Below are 16,583 nucleotides of genomic sequence, written 5' to 3' on the forward strand. Positions count from 1 at the left end.
GACACAGAATCCACGTGGAGCCCACGGGAAGGAGGAGCTGCGGAGGGCAGAGGGTGCGTGGGGACGTCTTACCTCTGGGCCGTCTCCGCCCTCGCTGGGCTCCGGCTCCAGGTCCTCACTGATGTGTCTGCGCGAGCGGAAGCGTCGGTGCGCGGCCTCCTGGTTGATCTGCCTGATGTTGCTGTCCGACTCGGAGGCCACATCCCTGGGAGCATGGGGCGAGGGGGAGAGAGAGACGGGACAGCCGGTATGGGTATCTGGCGCCTTCCGCCACAGTCCCGCGCTCGCCAGAGGCCTCCCACCCACTAAAACGCGGCCGCCGTCGCGTCTGACACGGACCACTCGCTGGCCGTTACGTGTGGGAATTCGCCCAACACGAACTGGTTGGAGGATAGTTCTGGGTTCATCTCAGTCAAGGAGACAGCGCGTTTAAATGCATCAGCACAACGTTTTGAGTATTTCAGGCAAATAGCACAAAGTGTACTTTAGTGTTTAAGAAATCACAGCCCTCTGGGGCACCCGGGTGGCTCAGTCGGTAAGAGTCTGACTTCGGCTCAGGTCATGATCTCACGGTTCATGGGTTCAAGCCTCACGTCAGGCTCTGGGCTGACAGCTCAGAGCCTGGAGCCTCCTTCAGATTCTGCATGTCCCTCTTTTTCTGCCCCTTCCCCGCTCGCTTGCTCTCTCTCTCTCTCTCAAAAAAAAAAAAAAAAAAAAAAAAAAAGAAAAGAAATCACAGCCCTCCATCTTTTTGCTCTAGTGAGAAGGCAGGCTTCTCAAAGGACAGGTGACTGACTTGGGGCCAGTCAGTGGTGGCCCCTCTAAGAGTCCAGCAATGACGAGGCGGCAACTTTAGGTTGGTAACGATTGGCCAAGGAGCAGAAATAGTACAAACTCAAAGCCGGGATCTGGAGAGAAGTGCTCCTGACCCAACATGAAATTTTTAACATGAATTTTTTTTTAGCTGTGCGGATCTCATTTTGACAGAATCTCAGGATCATTCAGGATAACACTGTATTTCTCCCTATTAAACCACTGTAAAAAATTCACTCAGACATCAAGTGATCATTTCCCAAATCAAGTGGGATGTGAAGAACACAGCAACTTTTGTGTGTGTCATGTATCTCTCTTAATTCAGGATCTGAAAACATCAATTCAATCTTGAAAACTGCTGCAGTAAATTACAGGCAATCATCCTTTGGGAGAAATACTACTTGCCGGCTTTTAGAGTCGAAGTTTAAATGTCAAAATGTTTTGCGAAGAAAAATCAGACTCTTTCAATAAGACACCATATTCGGTTAACAGAAATGATGCTGCAAGTTAACATTTCAAAATATTTAAAAATGTTATTTCAGACTAATCAAAACATAGTATTAATCAAGGGCCCTCCTTATAGATTCTTCCTATAAAACATGTTTTTTTTAAAAAAATTTTTTTTAATGTTTTTATTTATTTTTGAGACAGAGAGAGACAGAGCATGAGCAGGGAAGGGGCAGAGAGAGAGGGAGACACAGAATCGGAAGCAGGCTCCAGGCTCTGAGCCATCAGCACAGAGCCCGATGCGGGACTCAAACTCACAGACTGTGAGATCATGACCTGAGCCGAAGTCGGACGGACGTTCAACCGACTGAGCCACCCCAAGCGCCCCTAAAACACGGGTTTTAAAACATTCTAATCTCTCAAACTTCTGCTACACGCCAACAGAAAGCCTGCTGGCCCCCGTAATAGTAAATAGTTTGTGACTAGCAGCATTGTGTGCAAATAAATAGGGTACTCTTTATTGCCCCTTTCTGAGACAGTTTGAATATTTCCAGCAAACACCTTTACATTTCTAACTTCTGGTAAACGCAGGTTAGCTTTCATGTAATCCACATTAGAATGATAATTACTTCTTAAGATCTGAGTCAGCGAAGTTTTGCTATTATCTGTGTACCTAATACATAAACTTTGGAACTCTCACAGAAATAACAATCTTGCGTATTTTCTAATTTTATTAAACTATAACTAGACTAAAAAATAGTACCTTGGGATACCTTCAGAGAAACTGACAAAACTATGGCTACAGAGAAGACGATTAACACTAAGGGGCACAGAAGGATACTGATCCTTTTCTGAAACCACTGGAACAAAATGATAGAAACTGACACTTTGTCGGATAGGTGAGAGAATGGAATGTCGCATTTGTGATTTTGTGTTGCCACGGGTCTTTTTTGTTGTTGTTAATTTTTTTTAAGTTTATTTTTGAGAGAGAGACAGAGCACACGAGAGCGGGGGAGGGGCAGAGAGAAAGGGAGACACAGAATGCGAAGTAGGTTCCAGGCTCTGAGCTGTCGGCACAGAGTCCGAGGTGGGGCTCGAACCCACGAACTGTGAGATCATGACCTGAGCCGAAGTCGTATGCTCGACCGACCGAGCCACCCGGGTGCCCCGCCACAGGTCATTTTTATAGGACATTCAATTCTTCAGCACACAACGATTATGAAAAGTTAAGTTATTACAGAACAGAGAAATCGTTAGGAGGAAAATGACCAGAATGAAATTCTTTATGAAATATGTAAAATATTTTAGTAGTGTCTAAGAAGGCCAAGGAAACTTGATATCATCCTTTCCCTTTTTATTAAGGATGGAAGCAATTTCCCTTCCTAATGACTGGCCTTAAAATATTTTATATACATCTATGAAAGACTTTCATCAGAATTTTAAATCTTCACTTGAAATATCATACATTCAGTTAGCATTTACTCAGTCAACGCTGAGTGACTAATGTTTGCATGCTGCGTGCCAGGGCCTAATACATACTTGAAGTGTTCCAGGGACTTCTGAAAGGTTAAGAGGAAATAAGGTTTTATTATTACCACGTCTGCATTTTGTATCCCTTAGAAGTATATAAAATTCCTTATTCTGGAAGGACTTACTTTAAAAAGTGGGGGAGGGACATTTAAAATCAATTATGCAAATCTCCCTTATGCCACATGCTCATATAATTAGTAATCAGCGTGAACCAGACACAACTAAATAGCATAGAGAGGTTACCTCTGATTTTGCAATTCCAACCCTGGGCTTTAATGGTCTTCACTGATGAAGTGAAAATAGTCACACAAGGGAGGCCTGCGTGTCATTAAGCAACTGAATGAGCTGAAACTAGAAACAGTCACTAATGGGAAGATGAACATTTAAAAATATTTCTGAGCTGACAGATTAAAGTAGAAAATTATTTTACTGGGGGCAAGAAAATATTTTAGGAAATAGTTATCTTAATTTTCTTCAGTCATTAATTTCATCTATCTATATTCTTCACTTGATTTAAAATTTTTTTTTTTTTTAACGTTTATTTATTTTTGAGACAGAGACAGAGCATGAACGGGGGAGGGTCACAGAGAGAAGGAGACACAGAATCTGAAACAGGCTCCAGGCTCTGAGCTGTCAGCACAGAGCCCAACGCGGGGCTCGAACCCACGGACCGTGAGATCATGACCCGAGCCGAAGTCGGACGCTTAACCGACTGAGCCACCCAGGCGCCCCTAAAAAAAATTTTTTTTAATGTTTATTTATTTTTGAAATAGAGACACAGAGCACGAGCGGGGAAGGGACAGAGAGCAAGGGAGACACAGAATCCGAAGCAGGTTCCAGGCTCCCAGCTGTCAGCACAGAGCCCGACACGGGGCTTGAACTCTCGAGCTGTGAGATCATGACCTGAGCCAAAGTCGGATGCCCAACTGACTGAGCCATCCAGGCGCCCCTTCGCTTGATTTTCATGGGCAATATGCAAGTGGCTAAAGACAGGATAAACCATCAATTTGTCAGGTTCAGTGTCAATTAAGATCAGTGTGTCAGATCACTGACACTCACCTACATTATGGACATTAGTACACACTAATGTGACGATGAGCCCAGTTACTGAAATGTGATTAAATTGTTGCTGAGACAGAAGATGTACAAAGTATTTTGCAAGAGAGGTAAGAGAGTTAAGTGTTTTGAGTCTCTAAAGCGCATCTTCATTTACAGCCTTAATTCCGTTCCTTCACCATGTTTCTAAAATTGTGGGTTATGGAGTAAAAACCTTTCCGTTTACATTTAAACAGGGTCAGGACAATTCTAAAATCAGGGGTGCTTTAAAAAGCTGCCCTCAGACTTGAGAGTGCGGGGATCAGTCTGTGGTCAGCCTTCCACCCTTCAGTTCCGTATCCAGCCTTGCCGGTTCCCCAAACCGTGCGCCTATCATCACTTTGAGAAGCGATTCACTTGTAGTCATTCATTCCGTCACAAGGTACTTTTTTGCTGAGCTCCTACTCTGCGCCAGGCGCTAGGGGTAGATCTGTGAGTAAGAGAACATAGTCCCTGCTCACACAGGCCGCCAGAGTATTACGTGCCCCCTGCTACCACGGGGGAAGCAGAGGTCCTTCACTGAGAGCTGAACAGAAGCGCGGTTCTCCCAGAGGAAGGTAGAGGCAGCCACAGGAAAGGGGACGTTCTAGTTTTGTTTCGGTGGTTGGGCAGGGGGGGCATCGGGGCATCCACGGGGCCAAGAAGAGAGAGGGATCAGGAAGCAGCTGTGAACGGTCCAGCCACTTAATACACCGTAGGCTTAGGACTGTGGGTGGGGAATCTGGCAAGGGACAGGGTGGAGAAGGACCTTGTAAGGACAGCCGGAGGGCAACGAACTGTCAGTGAGGTTATTCAGGGGGTTGAAGTCTAGAGCACAAGCCTAGGGAACTGGGTAACACATGAGTCGCAAGGACAGTCTTAATTCTTTCCTTCAGCACACGGCCATCGCTTCTCTGTCTCATTTCCTCAGATACAGCCTTTTAATGCTTTTTAAAAAAAAAAAAAAAAAACATTTTATTTATTTACTTTTGAGAAAGAGAGGCGGGGGAGGGACAGGGGGAGAGACAGAGTCTTTAAGCAGGCTCTACACGCGGCACAGAGCCTGCCTCGGGGCTCGATCTCACAACCTGAGGCAAAATCAAGAGATGGGTGCTTAACCAGCTGAGCCACCCAGGTGTCCCTAACAGGCACTTCTTAATATCAATTTCCCCCCAAAAGACTGTGGCAGTATTCTGTAAAAACTGAATTACGAAAATAATTAAGTTTGAATCAAAGCAATACTTTAGGGGGCACCTGGGTGGCTCAACCAGTTGAGCATCTGACTTCGGCTCAGGTCATGATCTCACAGTTCATGAGTTCGAGCCCCAACTCGGGCTCTGTGCTGACAGCTCAGAGCCTGGAGCCTGCTTGGGATTCTGTGTCTCCCTCTCTCTCTGCCCCTCCCCTACTCACACTCTGTCTCTCTCAAAAAATAAACATTAAAAAAAACAAACCATAATACTTGGCGAAATAAAGTTAAGGAGAAAGAACCTCAAACTCTCAAGACCGTTCGGGTGGGATGAAGAGGTTACTATGGAAACGAATTCTTCTTCCTTATCTAACTTTTCTCAGGATTTCTAGAAGACATGCCCACTGGAAAAGAGGCACTCCCCGGGCCCCACCTGAGCTCTGCCGACGTCCTTCCTGGTTCAGCCTCTTTGGCATAGCTGCCTCACTCATAGGGACAGTCATGCCACTGACCCCTCCCTAAACTACATGTGAACCTGAACTTGGATTAAGGGCCGCATTTTTCCCATGTCGTTCTGGACAACTGATGAGCCAGCACTGCACAAATGATCTCTTTTGTTTTGGGTTAGTTCTTTGGGCCAATGCCCCCACGGTAGTGTGTTTACAAAAACAATATGAAGTGTTTTCTCAGAAGTTTCCTCATTAGGGTTTCACAACTCTGGGAGGTAAGAAAGCAAGTATTTCCATTTATCCCAAAATAACAGACTTCAGTCTGCATGATTATTAATGAAGGTGAACTTTTTTCCATATATGCACTGGCCATTAGTATTTCTTTCTTTGTGGGCTGTTAGCGGTCACTTTGCTACAGTCGTAGGACACTCTGATCCCCACAGGGTGTTATGTGTTCAATAATGTTTAGCAAAGGAAGATAATGGTGCCTTGCTTAGGGTATTGCTACCAAGATTCTTGATTCAAGACTCCTGACCATTTACAGTAACCAATGTTACCTGGCGGCGGGGCAGGGGGTGTGGAGAGGGTCCAAGTTTTTTTTTTTTTTTTTTTTTTAAAACATTTACAAATACCAAGAGTAGTCAAGTGGGTTCAAATGGTTTCACAACAGCTATGTTCAGTAATCAAAGGAAAAGAGTAGAAAATAAAAAAATAAAAGAACGAAACCATTTCCATTTAGATTTCTCTGGGGGGTACAAAATTACAACAAAGAAGAGTTCATGATCATCTGGATGTGTGGATATTTACGCTGTCCTGTGAATAATGAGCCGGGTCCAAAGCCGACCAAGTGCATCTGAGCTTCAACGGAACCCACCTGGGGGCTTAGGAAGGACCTATTCACGGATGCGGATCAGACAAGCTTTCTCTCCAACTCAAAACCTGGACTAGATTTCTTGGCTACCTCCCCCACCCTCAGTCGTAAACAGAATCTCTCTGTAACCTCCAAAGATTAAAGGATTATTGACAACACTATCACCCATCACACTGCTGACACCACTTGTTTAAAAACCATCATGAGGGGCACCTGGGTGGCTCTGTCGACTGAGTGTCCGACTTCGGCTCAGGTCGTGATCTCACAGTTTGTGGGTTCGAGCCCTGCGTCAGGCTCTGTGCTGACAGCTCGGAGCCTGGAGCCTGCTTCACATTCTGTGTCTTCCTGTCTCTCTCTCTCTCTCTCGATAATAAATAAACGTTAAAAAATGGGCGCCTGGGTGGCTCCGTCGGTTGGGCATCCGACTTCAGCTCAGGTCATGATCTCGCGGTCCGTGAGTTCGAGCCCCGCGTTGGGCTCTGGGCTGATGGCTCGGAGCCTGGAGCCTGCTTTGGATTCTGTGTCCCCCTCTCTCTCTGCCCCACCCCCGTTCATGCTCTGTCTCTCTCTGTCTCAAAAATAAATAAACGTTAAAAAAAAAAATTAAAAAAAAAAAACCATCGAGAGCAAATTTCCTTCAGAGTCTGGGTTAAAGAAAAAATGATCTCATTCAATATACTTGCTTTTATTACATACTGAAAATGATGTAATGCATTGACAATTACCCTCCTCATCTTGGCTGCTAGGAGCTCAAATTTCCCTCTTCCTTCTTTGAATACTTGTTTTGCCTTTTACTGTATGCTAATAGATTCAGGTCTTGCCGTATACTATGATTTAGAAACAAGCTGCTACAAATCCTTTTCGAACATAGTTGAGGTTTAACTAGTGTTTATCCTCTACCATCAAATACAAAATTGTTGCATGAACAAAACAGTAATCATTTCACTACGGCCCTGACGCTGGTGAGGGATTAGAATACACAGTAATGACTAATTCTGAGTCTGCAACCCTTCCATGGGCGTCTAGTTAGATCACGGGGATGATTTATAGATTTCCCAAAGAGGAAAAAAAAAGTGGCATTTCCGAATTAAATAATTAAAGGGACTAAAAGCCAAAAACTGAAGAGAAGATTGCACAGCCAATCTGTTTGCCGTTTTCCAATCTGGGTTCGTCAGGAGAGGAAGCTGAAGACCAGGGAAGTGATATAACTGCCATACGTAAGATAAATGTGGGGAAAATAACTTCAGTATGTCAGGAACCTATGTAAAAGAGTGTATCCACGTTGTCTAAAATGAATTAGTTCATACCTAAAATAGGCAAACCTGATCCAGGGAAAAGAACTGCTTCTTTATCGTGCAAATTCCGACAGGCTCTCGCGCTCTTTAAATGAAGAGTAACCCTGTTGTTCTACGTGTCCGCATGTAGGGCAAAACATCCTACGTTTTTCTGAGGCGAGGCGGAGTTCCCAACCTTGCCCCCAAGAGCCGCCACGGTCCAACCTCCAAGTACACGGACACATCCCCAGCCACGGCACGGTACTCACATTAAGCTTGGTCGGTGCCACTGAGTGGTCCGGTTGTTGTGGTTGACGTAATAGGTACGACCCAGATTGTCCACTTTCTCTTCCCAGCCGGGAGGCAGTGGAGGCGGGGGAAGCTCCTCCTGGTGCTGGGAGGCCGAGTCATTCGAGTCCACGACCTCCCAGCCGTGCTGCGGAATAAAAGCAAATGAAGACCGTTGAGGTGGGCCCTTCACACACGAGGAAAAAACAAACGCAGTGTGCTCTGGGTCCCTCTTCCTTGCTCCTTCGCACCCTGGCTCTTTTGGTGGCTTCACATGCCACGTGGGAAGAAATTTGCAAAAAAAAAAAAAAAAAAAAAAAAAGAATTCTAGTAGAGTCTCAAAAAGAATTCGGAGCAATGACCAATTAACTGTGCTGCCTTCTAACTTGACTGCACTGTACAGATCAACCCAGCTTTGGGTGTGTCCAGTCTGTTGTGTTAAGCCGCATTAGCCTCTTTTCATGCTCATGTTTGTTATTTTGACCCGAAGGCCGCCAGGGCCGGACAGAGCCATGCCAGCGACATGGGTCATGTTACAGCTGTTGTCTTTTGGACACCCCCACAAGGTAAAAGGGAGCTGGGGCGCCAAGCCATACTGCACGTGTGTTCTAACAGAGATCACGGCACGAGGGGCCAGGAGGCCCGGGCTCCATCGCTCCCCAGGGAGGACAGCGATGGAGGCAGGCGAGGCTCTCATTCTGCGTCGAGTACAATCGCGAGAACCGAAGAAGTCTGGAAGTTGCTTTCCACTTAGGCGCTCCCCACTGGCGGCCACCACAGAAACAGGCTTCATGGTACCAGAGTTAAGAGTGACATTTTTGCCACACATATTTTAGGCATTAAGTATTCCTTCCTGACATCCCCTAGTAAAGTCACTGGAAAATTGAGTAATTCACTGGTTAGTGCAGTTGGAGAGCTAGAAGAGTGTAAAAAATTCCTTGGATTCGAGATAAAAATCTGTCGATGTGCTTATGAAATCTTCACATTCGTACATCCCTACCACCCACTTCAACTCCTCCCCGTGCAGAGGGATGAAGGCACCCAAGTGAAACACTGCCCGGAAATATGAACGCTTGGCCTGCGGAGGGTTCCGATAACTTGCCCATAACACATAATTCACGTACCGCGTATATGCGACAGCTGCGAACAGATGTGGAAATTGGCCACAGAGGCGTCCTGGTTAATGGCCATTTGCAGAACGATACGGGAATCTAACAAAATAGCACCGCCAGGAGTGTGCGCTAAGGTGCACTGGGACCCACGATGTAGGTATGTGATTAAGGAGTTTAAAGGCAGCTATGCCAAGAGGGGGAGAAAGAGAAAATTCCTCTGGACAGCTACTTCCCAAACGGTATTTCTAGAGGAGAGCTTTTCCTAACACATCACCTGGGGGCCCAACACATTAAAAAACAAAACAAAAAAAAAAAAACTTGGAAAAGACTTTCTAAACCATTTCATGCACTTTGAAGCAATTCCAAGCGCTGTGAGGAAATTTACAATGAGCTGAAAGTCCAAAGAAAGAAGGGAATGAAATATGTGCGCACAATTTCTCATCGGGGTGGGGCTATGAATGGCATTTTATAAGGAGAAGCCTCTTCCGTTATGGGTGCTGTAACATAAAATGAGAAGTTGACCTTTTTTTTTTTTTTTTAACCAAAGCCAAACACATCAGTAGTTGATCACAGATGCACGGACTCAGTAAGTGTTTTCATAGTTAAGCTCTATCCATTTTTATGTCCTTAAACTGCTAGGTCCTAAATAAGATACTAATATGATCTGGTGCAAGGAAAACAGACCGAAGCCTGTAGTTCTGCAACTTACCTCCATGTCCTCTCTCTGCTCACTGTTTTCTTCATCTTGACCTCCATTTTTTGGCATATAGGCCATTTTCAATCGCAAAAATCCCTTAACTCGAGATTTATGACTGCGTGATGGAAGAAAATTGGTTATAAAGGATACGACTTGGTTACAACTTTCATATTTATGATGACTTTTTTTTTTTTTTTTTTTTTTTTTTTTACAAAAGATGCAAAGGGAAAAGAAGCCGAAATCTTCCTCAGAGAAAACCAATGACTGAAGCATGAAGGACACCAGCGCCCCAAAGCCTCACCTTCTTGGTCTAAGGAGAAAATCCTTAAATGTATAGGGTCGCTCCATGGTCGGATCTTCGGTCTACAGGAAGAAAAAGTAAGTTTCAAAACTCCTGATAGTCTCGTGTTTTAGATACACCAAACTGGATTACAGAGCACACATGTTCACGTTCTAGAACGCGGGAAGGGTGAAAACGGGGTTGGGTCTTCACCCAGTACTAGACAAGTAATTACTTTAGAGGTCATCTTTATCTACCCAAGATCCACTAGATGTCACTATCAACACCCACTTTCAGGAGCCAACCCCAGCGTTAGACAGATGACAAAATTATAGTCGTCACTGCCGAGTGTAATTTCTAACTACAGGGTGCAGGCCTCAATCTCACTGCTGATTGATCTCAGAACCCGTGGTCACTGGTACCTTCTTGTTCCCTGTGATCCAAGAAACCTAAAAATGGAGTTCACGGGAAAAATATCTGTGAAGGCAATTTTACTTTATTTTTAACATGAAAATATCATGTCATCAGCCTAAGATAACTGAAAGATTATCTCCTCCACAGAGACCATTCCAGGTAGCGCCATCAATCAGCCTCTTGCTGGTGCCTCGTCCATGAAGCTAGGAGTGTAACTGTGCTATTTTTAAAAGAAATCCGTACTCATTTTATTGTGCAGGGTTAGCTGGTCAAAGCAAGTAGAAAGTTGGAAAAGTGTTACTATTTCATTAATTTTTAAACACTTTATGTAGTAAAAATCCCAAATATCCAGGCTCTTTAATTAAAAACAATGTAAAACACTGACTTTGGCGGCAAGGGAGACAAACCGCCATACTAAGATGTACTGACGTACTATATTGGAGGGTTGTGTGTGCGTCGATATTTGAAACATCCCAGGTTTTATGTCATCCGGCTTGAAACTCCACTGGCTTCCTACTCTGCTTATAATAAACTGAAAATGCTTTCCTACGGCCGTACAAGATTAAACATGCCCTGCCTCCTAACTACCCATTACCTCACTGTGAGCCAGTCTCTCTGTCCTGGCCTCATCTGTCCTGGTGCACATCACATCCAATCCTGCCCCGGCAGGTCCTTCTGCTACACAGCTCTGGTTCCAAATGGCCACGGCTGGCTCCACTCTGAACCCAGGTGTGAGATCCCAGGTCACACTCTCAGACGCTGCATCACCCTTATTACCATGAGCCCCCCCTTACCACCCTCTATCATAGTGTGCTGGTTTATCGTCCCCCTTTTCACTATCTGACATTATCTTGGTCATTTACTTACTTACTAATTTGTCATCCACCACTTCTAGAATTAAGCTCATGAGACGAGACGCTTGGATTTGCTCACCATTAAATTCTTGGTGCCAAGAACATTGCCTGGCTCAAAGCAGGCACTTGTACAAGCAGCTGATTAATTCGTCTGATCTACCATGAACTACTGAAGCCGTGAAAATTCCACCATTGCTGAAGGAAGTCAATTATATTCTCTCTAGACTGTCCTCTTTAAGGCGACACAGGCATTTTGGAAACATTTTCTAAAAAAAAAGGTTTCCAAATGTATACATACCACTTATCATGGAAAATTTATTAATTCAGAATATTATTCCATTTCTTCCTTTTCTCATTTATTCCACCACAAAGAGCTTTAGAACAAAACCCACGTGGAAGATGTGCGGCTACAACACGGCACCTTCCCTTAGAGTTACAAGGATGTATTGCAGGGGCCATGGTATCAACCGGTAACTTGAACCTAAGGTAGAACAAATTCACGGACATGTGGAGATCACATTCCACGAGACCTAGGATGGAGGGCAGCGACTGATTCTCACTTGGGGATCGATGTGGTTTGCGGATATGTTCTCCAAATTCGAGATGAATGGGCAAGTGTGGACAGGTGGGGAATCGGGAGGAAGGGTGGTTCAAGCCGAGGAATTCGGCATGGGCAAAACCACGGGATGCTTAGCAGGCATGAGGAATCGAAGGGACGCAGAGAACCAAGAGACGGTGAACAGAGGAAACCACAGAGCCTAGAGGACTCCTTTGATAATGGACCCACCCACGTACTGTGTGGTTTAAATGACAACCACCACACAGATCGAGAGGCAGGCCTCCTAGGTCTGTGTCCTGGCTTCCTTACTGACACAGCTGTGTGGCCAAGTGCATAAAAAATGGAAATTCACCTCCGTGGAAATCCTTGCATGCGAACAAGATGGCGATCTTGTAGACACGGACAGGATTCTTCTTGGCATTACACAGGGTCCTACCTGATCCTATTTGCTGGAAAAAAAAGCCCAGTGGAGACCCCCAGGACAGCACTGGGAGAATGGCATCTCAAATGGGCTGATGCCGACAGCATCACTAGCCAAAGTGGACACCACTGCCCCCTGTTCTGGGGGCACTGAACATCCCAAAGAAAATCTTTTGGATACACAGCACTCTCATCTTAAAAAGAGTAATTGCTTTCAGGAGAACTGTAGTTACTAAGACATACAGCGAGAGAAACAGCTCTGTGTGCAAATGGAAGCAAACAGCCTTGCCGAAACCCTAGGCTCAAAACCTGCACGTGACCACCAAGAGCACCCAAGCCTTGGACTGAGCCCCCTGCAAACGCCCGCCCGGGGCCCCTGAGCACATCGCACATCAGTACTGGAGACCCAGAGTCTGGTCCAGCACTGCCTCCAGCCTAGTGATCACTGGGCAAGTTACCTCCCTGTCTGGGTTCAGATGCCCTCATCTGTAAAATCTAGGGAGTAGACAAAATGGTCTCTGAAGCCCCTCTAAGCTCTAGGACGCTGAATTCGATACATGTGAGCGGGAATCACTACCCTTCTACCAGCCATAAATATAAAATATATAAAAGCCAAAAATACAAAAACTTATCATCTGAGTTACCTTCAAGTACCGTTGCGGCACCAAAAACAATACCACCACCCTGAAAAATGCTTCGCTCTCGAGAAACGGAAATTCAAAAGTTACCGTGATTGCCTAGAGCAGCACTTGACTATAATAGGAGAAATTCATGCTTTTAAAATAGCTCTCTCTACCCCAGTGTGTTTCCCATGGATACAGAGATTGTGTAGCTGAAGGGGATGTGTGGGCTTGGGGCTCAAAGGGCAGGGGAGATACAACTGAAAGACGAGTCAAGAAAAATTTCACAGGCATTAACAGGCAAACAGCTGCCAGAAAATGTCCCTCTGTTGTTACTACAAGTCTTGGAGATGGCTGGCCTCTAAATAATTAGTAAAGGCAAGTTGTAAAATTTGAAGTCCTAAAACTTGAACCTAAAAGTCACGAACTTTTGGGGCGCCCGGGTGGCTCGGTCGGTTGAGAGTCCGACTTCGGCCCAGGTCACGATCTCACGGTTTGTGAGTTCGAGCCCCGCATCAGGCTCTGTGCTGACAGCTCGGAGCCTGGAGCCTGCTTCCAATTCTGTGCCTCCCTCTCTCTCTGCCCCTCCCCTGCTTGCGCCCTGTCTCTCAAGAATAAATACGTGTCAAAAAAAATTTTTTTTTAGAAGTCAAATGAACTTTTAAACAACTGTCCATTGGCATTAACAAACAGATACAAAAACGGTAGCTCAAGAAAAATTGGCAAGAAGAGCAGAATTACAGTTAAATTTACTGCTGGTGCCTCCCCTACCAGAGCAGGACAAAGGGCGGCTTTGTCTCACCCGGAGGACAGATGTCAGGCAGGTAGGCCAACAATGACCTCCCTCAACTGCAGTGTCTCGCCAACCCCACGCACCTCCAGCGAGCCCCGCCGCCCCAGCCCACCAGATGACACACAGTCATCGCGGTCGCCCGCACCTCTGCTGAGTGAGCCGCGGAGCAGCTGCGACGACGTGGTCTCACGGAGCTGGATGGAAACCTGGGGTCGCCCGTGCGCATGCCCTCCTTCTACAGGTGACAACACAGAGGCCCGGGAAAGATTACTAACTCGTTAAGGTTGTCAAGGCGACCGGCCTGTCTCCCACGTCCAAGTCAACGGTTCTGGAGAGCTCTTTTAAAGCCCGACCTTTGGAGACTCCTGTGAATACGGATTTATGTTTTCTTAATTCTCGGATCTGCACACAAGGCGGGACTACCAACCTTGTTTATTCTCCCCTGCTTCCTCTCCTTCCTGCCCGCACTCCTGTTCTCAAAAATAAATAAGGAGGACAAGAAATATTAAAGGTGAGTGGCAAATCCGGAATGGGAACAAAGGAAGTAGAGGGCCCTACCGTCCTGAACTCCCACGACCTTGGACTCTGAGGGCCGAGGATGAAAATGCATCACAAGTCTCAACTGAGTTGCTTTCTTCTGGAAGCATTTGAGGAGTGTGAAGCACGGAGGCACCCATCATCAGAACGGGGAGAGGAAGCCTGTTTTCTTTCACACGACTACTCCTTACTCTTTCCTGTTGAGGGGACAATGACGGAGCGGACACTGGCCTCCTCTGGCCACTGTGCTGGATAAGCGAGGTAGCGACTCTGACGCGCAGGGCACCTGGCCTCACACAACCCTCCCCGCCCCGCCTCTGTTCTGACTGCCTCCTTCGTTTGTCACCCTGGCGGATCTCCAACTCAGCCCCTCGCCACAGCCCACGGGGCCCAGCAGGGCCCACACGTGCCAGATCCGAGATGCCAAGGTGCTTGTCGGTTACACCGTGCACCCCTGGAAGGGTGGGTTCCTAAACCTGTCCGCTGAGAGGAAGGGTTGCTCTGACCCTCCAGTCTTCCTGGGGTCTGAGCATTTACAGCTGCAGGTGAGGACGACTTAGGTAAGCCACTCCTGAGATCCTGAAAGCACGATTTTACACTGCAAACCCCAACATCCACTGGCAATGAACCCAACATGCCTCTAGAATTTCATTTGGCAAGGGAAGAAGGTTCTTCAGCAAAAATCAATTAATGGGTCTAAAATATTTATTGTTCAAACATACGTGAAACAGGATTTAAATGATCAAAAATCATTTGTTAACCATCATGAGAGATTATTCTAAGTTTGGTTCTGCTATCTGGGATCTTCTCCATGAAGCTCCTGATTTAGAAAAGAGCTTCATTCAAAAATTAAGGCAATAATTTCTTAGACCATAATCAAGACAGATTTTTTTTTTTTTTTTTTAAGGAATAAAGGTTCGTGATATCTTGAGGCAATAAGATAAAGCCTCACTCTTGTTTAAAATGCCCTAAAATAGTAGTCTCTTGGGTGGCTCAGAGGGTTAAGTGTACGATTTCGGCTCAGGTCACGATCTCTCTGTGGATTCAAGCCCTGAAATGGATTCTGTGCTGACAGCTCAGAGCCTGGAGCCTGCTTCGGATTCTGGGTCTCTCTCCTTCTCTGCCCTTCCCCCACTCATGCTCGCTCTCTCAAAAATAAACATTAAACAAAAATAAAATAAAATGCCTTAAAATAAACAAATGGGCATGTATGTGTGATAATTATCTATATACATGAGATATACATATATATCAGCATGAAGATATATGCTATTAGGTATTCTGCTAATACAGATTTAAAAAAAAAACACTCTTCAATTTCTAGGATTTTAAACATTTGGGCTTTTTCTTATTACCTAAATTAAATGATCTTGGTGTATCAGATGCATAGAACACAGATGCATGCCTCAGGTAGGGGGAGATGGCTGAATGCAAAATCACTAACTAAATCTGGTGGGGGTTTAGGAATCCCTCTAATAGCCAGAATTAGTATCTGAGGCAATGGGAATCTGGAATCATAAATTGTTTTTTACCCAAGCCAGGGAACACTGTCTCACCTTCACATGTGCCCCCAATATGGTGCCACTTGCCACATGAGGCTTTTTCAATTTTAATTCATTAACATGAAAGAACGTGAAAGAACATTCTAAATTCGGCTCCTTAGTCACATCGGCCACCGTTCAAACGCTCAACTACCACGTGGCTACTGTAACAGGTGACAATGCTAGGCTACATGTGGAAGAAAGCTGTTTCGCCGGATTCTTCCTCAGAGATTAGCATCATATCCATCAGCAAACAGCTGTTGAAGGATACATTCTCTATCGGCTAACGGGCCTGCATGAAATTAATAACCAAACACCCAGATACCTTCAATCTCGAAAGGGCCTGCATGGGTTAGAAACGGCAAATGTCCCACATTACTGCTCTCCATTATCTTCTCTCATCACTGATGACACCATTTTCCTATTTTATCTAGGATTTTTTGATTTTGACAAATATTGACTCTACCGGCCATATACATAACCTGCCTTGACAACGGGCACGGAGCTATCAAGAAAGGGGCAACCGTTACTGACTTCGCAAAACACGTCCAAATGCTAACGTCCATTTCTCACACCCACCCTTGTGTTCCACAAAACAAAACGACACCGTGCAACTTTCCCACGAGTGCCCTACACATAGGGTCAAACGCACCCACGATGGCACCTCAAACCCTGAGCCCGAAGGCCGTGTCCATTCAGAATACGCTACTTGGGTTCTACCGCCACTTAGAAGGTGAAGAATGCACCGCCATGCCTCTCCTTGGCTTCCTCTGTGGTCCATTTCCCAGACTGCAGCTGGCTCCACGAACCCAGTCGTCCAT

The 16,583-nt window shown here is 45.6% G+C and overlaps 1 protein-coding gene across 6 annotated transcripts in view; it reads right to left on the reverse strand.

Annotated features, from left to right (window-relative positions):
• NEDD4L (NEDD4 like E3 ubiquitin protein ligase) overlaps positions 1–16,583 on the reverse strand; it is a 341,033-nt gene that overhangs the window by 65,705 nt on the left and 258,745 nt on the right. For all 6 annotated transcript variants that reach the window (XM_049620273.1, XM_049620272.1, XM_049620271.1 and 3 more), the window contains 4 exons: positions 10,046–10,107; positions 9,757–9,859; positions 7,917–8,083; positions 73–205 (listed from right to left, as the gene is read on the reverse strand). In XM_049620273.1, the coding sequence (XP_049476230.1) occupies positions 73–205; positions 7,917–8,083; positions 9,757–9,859; positions 10,046–10,107 (465 nt within the window). The remainder of the gene's footprint in view (positions 1–72; positions 206–7,916; positions 8,084–9,756; positions 9,860–10,045; positions 10,108–16,583) is intronic.

This window comes from Panthera uncia, assembly GCF_023721935.1.
Source record: "Panthera uncia isolate 11264 chromosome D3 unlocalized genomic scaffold, Puncia_PCG_1.0 HiC_scaffold_8, whole genome shotgun sequence".
Lineage (NCBI taxonomy): Eukaryota > Metazoa > Chordata > Mammalia > Carnivora > Felidae > Panthera > Panthera uncia.